Below are 8,119 nucleotides of genomic sequence, written 5' to 3' on the forward strand. Positions count from 1 at the left end.
CCACCAGGAAGTTCTGGCCTGCTCTGCAACTGCGACCGGGGCGGAAGTTCCGGTCCCCCAGAAGTTTGGGGCCGGATGGAGTTAAGAACCTACCACCATGCCGTAAGATGGCACACGCGGCTCTTTGCTGGTGAAGGGAGGGTCAGATGTAATTTACATCCGGTCAGAAATATCTGACCAAACTTCCGGTCAAGATTTCACCGTGGATTTTTGCAGAAGAGGGGCTGGATGTTGAACACTTCCGACCACAAACTTACGGCCAAATTTCCGGCCTGGCAAACACCTTCAGAAGACCTTGGCATGCAGTGACCGGAACTTCCGACCGCTTGGGGGCCGGATATTCCGTCCTGGAGAGAATTCCATTTCCTTTCTTCAAATCAGCAACAATGTAACATTTCTCCTCAGAAGTTCTCTTCCACCAAATGCAAAGATCACATACCCAATTCAAAGCTACCATATACAAGATCAAAATAAAAGGTGGGCCATCATCCATAGTGCTAAAATTAATTCCTACACACTTGAGCACATATGGTAAAATTCTTATTCAAATGTTGTGATCAAACACACAAAACACTAGGAATAGAGCATGCTCTTTCAAGGTTGACCTACACACGTTAGACACACATAGGTAAACACCTTACATAGTTACATTGTACTAGAGACGCATAGATATATATGTCTACCATCACCGAAAAAAAATATAACATGAGAGTTATGCAAAATGGCAAGGCGAAGCTACCCCCAAAGAAAATTTTAAATGGACGTTAGCCGCGCGCCTTCAATTTGACAAAATTCGTTTAAAAAAGGTTAAAACATGAGAACGAAATCAAGAAGATGCAGTTAACGAACTCAGATCCAATTGTTAGAATGGAATCACATTATCGACATTCATCTTTCGCATGTAGAGCTTATTTTCAATCGAAACACGGTTGATAAGAAAGGTGAGCAAAAGGAACCCCTCGTGTACCCTCAGGTACGAGGTTTCATACCTAAAGCACATACGCGAGATGACTGAGTAGAAATAGTCGGTTTGAGCATTTTTTTAGGGCTTGGTCCGGAGGTGCTTTAAAGTGTGTGCAACCCACAATACGGAGAGAGCGTATACAACTAATCAAGACGTTTTCTCCGCCGCATGCCCTGGCTGAATCTCATGCAGACTACCAATCACGTCCTAGTTTTTTTTTTTGGCTTGTGTTATCTTCCTAGGATTACTCATCATGTTCTGTTTGGAATATTTTGTGCGCTGAGGCTGATTGCTTGTTGTCCTCCAAATGTCATTGCTGCTATTCCAATTGTTGTTGAATTGGGGTTTTAATTGTTGTAGACACATTGTCGATCGTAACCGCCACTTGCCACTAACAGTCTTGTCCTCCTCCTTTGTTTCCCCGTTCATCTTGCCCATTGGATTGGGATCACTATCGCCCATCGTATCAAGATCGATCCACCTCCGAATTAGTCGCTTCCATCACCAGTCAACCACCACTATTGTCGTTGCTTCGAGCTCCTCAACTGAATTCCTTCTTCATCCTGAAAACCGGTGCACTCCAACCTCCCCCCTAAAAAAAACTTCTCTTGCCACAAGCGTCACCTATCACGAGGCTGACATCGAGGTCAAACAAGGTACCTCATCGTTGGCCAAATACTAGAAACAGCCGCCTGAACTCTTGGCAAGAACAATGCCACTTGCCTGGTTGCTATCTATTCCCTTGCATTTCTTGGATTTAACTATGTTTTAACTTCCCTTATGATTTCCCACTTCCGCATCCAATTTTTAAGGACTCCAATAAGGAGCAGACGATTTACAAACCGAACAGATCTGGTAGGTGTTACACGGCAATGGTCCAGCCGAACAATTGTCATGCACTGTCGATTGAAAAATCTAATGGCTGACAACTGGTTCGATCCATACGCTAAAATCTGAACGTTTGCTCAATAATTTTCCATTTTTGGTGCTACTTTTGAATCTCATCAGCGTCAATTTTTTTCTATTTTTAAGATAAATCTCATCAGCGTCAAATGGCAGACTGCAGCATTGTCCTAGCCAGAATATAGGAGCAGGCCCATTTCTCTCAGTGCTCACCCTCTATTTTGGCCCAGCCCTTTAGAGTGTAAATGGATGACGTCCTCCCAATAAGCCCATGAATCTGGAATTGTGAGGGAGAGGCACCACTTTCTCTCGAAGGTGCTATATGCCGACTGGGTTGGCATAGGGGGCTCCTATGGCAAAACCTATACACCGACCAGGTCGGTGGCTACCCGGCCACCGCACACCCTCTGGTCGGGTATGGGCCAGACCCATTTATATCTGTTTAGTCTGTAGCAGTTCATTTTTCTTTTTTTTTCTGGTTTCCTTTTCTGTTTTCTTTTCTTTTTTCTGTTTTCAGTTTTATTTATATTTTTTCAGATTTGAAAATTATAATTTTTAAAAATTATTCAAATTAAAAAATGTTTAAATTCAAGAATGTTCAAATTTGAAAACCGTTCAAATCTGAAAACTATTCAATTTGAAAACCGTTCAAATATGAAAACTATTCAATTTGAAAACCGTTCAAATATGAAAACTATTCAAATTTGAAAACCGTTCAAATATGAAAACCGTTCGAACGTGAAAACCGTTCAAATATGAAAACCGTTCGAAAATTCAGCGTTGAAATTTTGAAATTAATTGAAATTTCGTAAAATTTGTTGAAAACACAGAATTTCGTTCAAATTAAGAAAATCATTCAAATTTTAGAACTGTTCAAATTTTGAATATGAACAATTTCCATTTTGAACAATTTTCAAATTTCCAGAATTTTCTTTTAAGCAGACAAATAAAACAAGAAAAGGAAACACGGAAAAAAATAAAAAAGGAAAACAGAAAAGAAAATAGAAAAACCGAAAAACAAATAGAAAACTTAAAAAACAAAAAAAAAACAACGACAAACGGAAAAACCAATAGCCTATATTTAGGTCAGGCCCATGCCCGCCATGACCTGGACGTCGTGTATAGGATCTGCCATTTTTCTCTCTCTCTCAAAAAAAAAAAAAAAAGAGAAGGCACGCCCGAATGATTCATATGACATTGAGACCAATCGTATATTCCTACTCCAGTGAGGAGCCCTAAATATGGGCACAAAAAACACTTGTAGCGTGGAGCAATACATCCAGCTAGAACGGACGCGCATGGATAGTTCTAGCCAGTCCTAGTTCTAGCGTCGGTGTTCAAAGCGCCGATCCTCTACCGCCATATTCGCGGTTGGACACTGTTAGTTAATCGGTAGCAAAACCTGATCAGTAGTGCAATTCAAACGCGTCCCACTTCATACCAGCAATGACGACAGTGGCAAGAAGAGCACAACAGCTCGTACAATGACCAGAAAGCTTTAACCTTACTTCTTCCGTCAGATGTTTCAGTTTCTTCACATTACAATTTACAACAGACGAACAGGCAAGCACAAAGAAGAAGAAAAACTCTGCGCCAGTAAGTAAAACAGAAGACTCGTCGCCGCGCGCCTCACTGGGCCCCGAGCGCGCCCTCGGCGGCGGCCATTTTGCGGCAGTAGTCGGCGACCTCGCGGAACCTAGGCACGCTCCTGAGGTCGACCTTGGTGCCGTCCTTGAGGGTGATGACGATGTCGCCCCACTCGCCGATGAACCGCGGCACGACCACCACCTCCCTGACCGACGAGTAGGGGAAGTCGGTGCGGTCGTCGCCGGACAGCCCGGAGATGACAGTCACGCGGCGGGAGGTGAAGCGGTACCGGAGGAAGAGCGCGCGGGTGACGGAGGCGAGGGTCAGAGGCAGCCACAGCAGGGTCAGCCCGAGTACCAGGTTCGCCGCAAGGTCTCCGTAGTGCGCGCCACCGTCGAAGAACACCGTCTCGGCCTCGGCGGCGGCCGCGCCGGACGCCGACGCCCGCGCGACTACGCGGGAGTGGCAGCCTGCTGAACGCTTGAGGGTTAGTGAAGGTGGGAGGGCGGTGTGGACGGAGAGGCTGGGAGGAGGCAGCGAGCGGAGGAAGGAGGACGCCGCGGCTGAGGCGGTGACGGCAGACGGCGGCGGCATGGTGCGCTGGTGCGTTATCTCTGCTGGTTGGTGGTGGAGGGAAGCGCGGCTGCTCTCTCGGGTTTTGATCGTCACTTGTATGAGCGACAGCCGGATACGTGGACCGTCCAGAATTTCTAGACATAGCCATCGTTTTACTCTTTTTTTTAGGGAACCTATCCTTAATTTTGCTCATGGCTTCACGAGTTTCATGGCCTTATTTTAGCTTGTCCACACACTAGGCCTTGGTTTATGACCTTTTTTTTTAGAGGAAAGGCTCAATGGCCCTTTTTTTTTTGAAAGCATAAACACTCAGTTTTGCTGGGGTGCACCAGCTTGCACCAGCTTACACAACAAAAAGGATTTACAAGATTTTGGGAATACCAGCTAAACAAAAGAGAAGCAAACAAACTAAAGCTAGGCAGTGGCGGACGCACAAAAATACCTCAGGGTGGGCACACACCTCTAAATTTTTTTTTTCTGCTCATGTGTGATAAAAATTTACTCAAATGACTAAATATAAAACGTTTTCTAAAAATTCAGGATGGGCCACAGCCCACCCGCCCATCCTTCTGCGTACGCCCCTGGAGCGGTATCACAAACAGTGAAACCGAGACCCACAAAGGGGAAAAAGGTTGCTAGTCACAAGCTAGGACAACACTAACAGAAAAATAACAAATATTAGTAAATCATCCAATCCCTCGTCTTGGACCTGATATAGTCTGCATCTTCCTCAACACGTGTTGCAAGTTCTCCACCGGGCATCTCCATCTCTTCTCATATGCTAAGGATTTATGACCCCACCAGTTGCAAGTTCTACATCAGGCATCTCCATCTCTTCTCACACTAAGGGTTTATGACCCCACCAGTCAAGTTCTCCATCACGCATCTCCATCTATACTCTCGCTAAGAGTTTTATGGCCCTTAGCGAACCCATTTTCTATTCAGCCTAGTCTACCGCTAAGGCCGTGGCAAATCCAGGTGTTTCCTGAACACCGACCACGTCGGCGCAAACCACGTGTCGCACACCCTGCGGGGTATGGGCCTGGCCTAGCTAGGTGCCACAGTTTCTTTTTAAGTTTTCTTCGTTTTTTCATCCATGTTTATTTTTTAAATCTTTGTGTCTTTTATTTTTTCTTTATTTTTCTTTTAAGATTTGATAAATGTTCAGATTCAGAAAATGTTTTATTATGGAAATTGTACAAATTTTATAAAATGATTAAAATTAAGATATATTAAAATTCACAAAATGTGTATATTTTAAAATATTCGAATTTTGAATGATTTCAAAACTAAAAAATGTTTAATTTTGAAATATGTTTAAAAAATCAGTTCTTTAGAAATGCTCACAATAAAAAAGTGTTTACACTTTTCAAAAATATTTGGATTTTGAAAAACAAAATCAAATTTCAAAATATATTAAATTTGAAATAGTCAAATTTTTATAGCTAAAGAAGGAATAGGAAAGAAAGAACGGAGAAAAGTAAAGAAAAGAGAGAACAACCCCGTGGGCCTGCCCAAAATATCCGGTTGGTTTGTGCTGCACGGCCACCCTACCGCATTGGTGATTCTCAAAAAAAAAAAAAAACCCTACCGCATTGGTTGGTGTATAGGACTCCCCCCAAATCCATACAACTCCTTAAGTGTCCGCTAGTGTGGTACACCCACAAGCTGAAGCGTGGAGGGCCAAGCGATTAAAGATCTTTTTCGTGACTTATCTTTTAATTTTTGTTATCGTATTCTTTTTTTGATCGAGTTCTCTATCAACTAGGAAGTAACTTAGGGTTCAGTCGAAGTGTCTGATTCTGCACATGGGAGTTGCACATAGGGTTGCAAGTGCAACCGAGATTTTGTAGTTGCACATGAACTATAAATGAGTGGCGACTGAAGCTAGGCGACCTATGTGGGAATTAATCGCACCCTATCTTACTTTTTGTTATTTTTATTTTATTTTATTTTATTTTCTACTCCTTCGATCGCAAAATGTAAGGCGTATAAGGATTACTTAAAAAACAACGTTTTACCAAGGTTATACACAAAAATATGAACAATTATAATATAACTTAATATCAATAGAATCACCATGAACTATTATAGATTTAGATTTTTTTTCAAAATATTTGGTTAAAGTTAGTAAGATTTGGCTTTTAACTAATCCTTCGACGCCTTACATTTTGGGGCGGCTGGGGTATTTTGTTTCATGTTTTCATTTTCTTTTTAACTTTTCTTTTCCCTTATTCTAATTGGTTCATGTTTGCTTTTTTCCTATCGTATTTGGTACAATTTCCTTTTTGTTGTATAATTTTTATATTTTTTCAGAAATCATATGAATATTTTTTGAATGTTTATTGAGTTGACATCTTTTGAACCCCCTTAATAATTATTTGAACTATCGTAACATAATTTTATTTAACCAACAGTTTTTGAACTTGCGAAGAATTGTTTTGAACTATGTGAGCATCGTTGCCTCTCATATGAACATTTTTTCTGAACTCGCGAGAACGATGAGAAAAAATTCCTCTCGTATGAATATTTTTTCTTGAAGTCGTGAACTTCTTTCGGGCTGCTAAAATAGTTTTCCTCGCGTACGAACATTTTTTTGTACTTTACGAGCACCTTTTTAAAAACTCATGAACATCTTTCAAAATATATTTCGCATGAAGCGAATTTTAACATATAAGTTCTGAGACTCGAAAAAGAAAAATGAAAGTGGCGCCCATTAATGAGCCCGTCCAAATCTGGCCCAGGTGGGAAATACTTGAGGCATTGCGTACCGATGGTTTGCATAGGAGCTCCCCCGTAAGCTGCTGTTGGACATGGCTTAGTTTATGGCCTGCTATGGCAGAGGTTCAGTTTGGCATTGCGGAACCATTTCTGATTTAGGTTCGATCCAAGTGAAGAAGAGGAGGAAGAAGAAGAAAATGTTTTGCAGTGAAAGAGAAAGCATTATGAAGAACACTCATTGCGGACAAGAAACCGAAACACGACTTTCAGCTGTAGCAGTGCCGCTGGGCCATAGAATGGACTGATTCCACGGCTGATTAGCCCTGCCTATGCACGCTCATTCTGTTACTCCACCACGTGCTCAGTCCTAGAATATTATTACTACCACTGGGCGCTCCTAGCTAGTAGCTAGTTAACCAGAATCTGTTCAAATTAGGCGGATGCAGACACGTAACGTACTATGTAGAGAATCATTGCCTGACAAAAGGATTAACAGTTTTTCAACACGGTGTCAGTGCGGAGCATGACCGGCAGCAGAGATCCGCAGGAAACTTTTTCTGATTCAGGTTGGCATTGTAAAACTTATTTTCATTCAGGCTCGAAGCGAAGAGGAAGAGGGAGAGGAGGGAGAAAGGGTTGTGCAATGAAGGAGAAAGCATAATGAAGATGTCCGAGTCCCTGATTGCGCATAAGAAAGGAACTGGGCAGAAGAAACCGAAGCATAACTTTCAGCTGGAGCATGGACGCTGGGCCATCGAATAGACTGACTAAAATGATGATACAATACATCTCCTCGATTCTAGCGCTGAGTTACCATGTCTAGGATAATCACGTGCTCAGTCCTAGAATATTACTTTCTCCGTCTCAGTTTAACAGGCGTGCACGCAGCTCAAAAAATTGCTTTGACCATTATTTTGATTAATAAAATACGAAATATATGTTTAAAAAAATTATATTATTTGAAACTTTTTTAAATACCAATCTAATAGAATACATTTTGCAGACATATAATTTATATTTTGTTAACAAAACTAATAGTTAAACTTTGTCTTAAACTACGTGTGTGACCGTTGATCTGAGACCGTGGGAGTGCTACTGGTGCTCCTAGTTAACCCCGAATCTCGTCAAGTAGGGGAGATGCAGACACGTAAAGTACTATGACACGGATCATTGGGTGACAAAAGATTAACAGTTTTTCAACAAGCGTCAGTGCAGAGCATGATCGGCAGCAGAGATCCGCAGGAAACTTTTCTGCTAGACAAAAACCTACCTTTGATGCAGCCCCGTTGCGGTGCCTGTTTCTCACACGGACCGATGATCCTACATGATCTGGTAAGTTGAGGCCGGAGTGGAGCATGTAAATACCAC

The 8,119-nt window shown here is 42.0% G+C and overlaps 1 protein-coding gene across 1 annotated transcript; it reads right to left on the reverse strand.

Moving 5' to 3' along the window:
• Positions 1–3,277: 3,277 nt before the first annotated feature.
• Positions 3,278–4,137, reverse strand: LOC124695957. Its single transcript, XM_047228753.1, has one exon. It carries the CDS (start codon positions 4,046–4,048, stop codon positions 3,497–3,499), a length of 552 nt encoding a protein of 183 aa, XP_047084709.1. The 5' UTR covers positions 4,049–4,137; the 3' UTR covers positions 3,278–3,496.
• Positions 4,138–8,119: the final 3,982 nt, after the last annotated feature.

This window comes from Lolium rigidum, chromosome 3 (genome assembly GCF_022539505.1).
Source record: "Lolium rigidum isolate FL_2022 chromosome 3, APGP_CSIRO_Lrig_0.1, whole genome shotgun sequence".
Classification (NCBI taxonomy): Eukaryota; Viridiplantae; Streptophyta; class Magnoliopsida; order Poales; family Poaceae; genus Lolium; species Lolium rigidum.

Coding starts and splice junctions, on each gene's coding strand:
- LOC124695957 (XM_047228753.1), bottom strand. CDS start 4,048: ATGCCGCCGCCGTCTGCCGTCACCGCCTCAGCCGCGGCGTCCTCCTTC.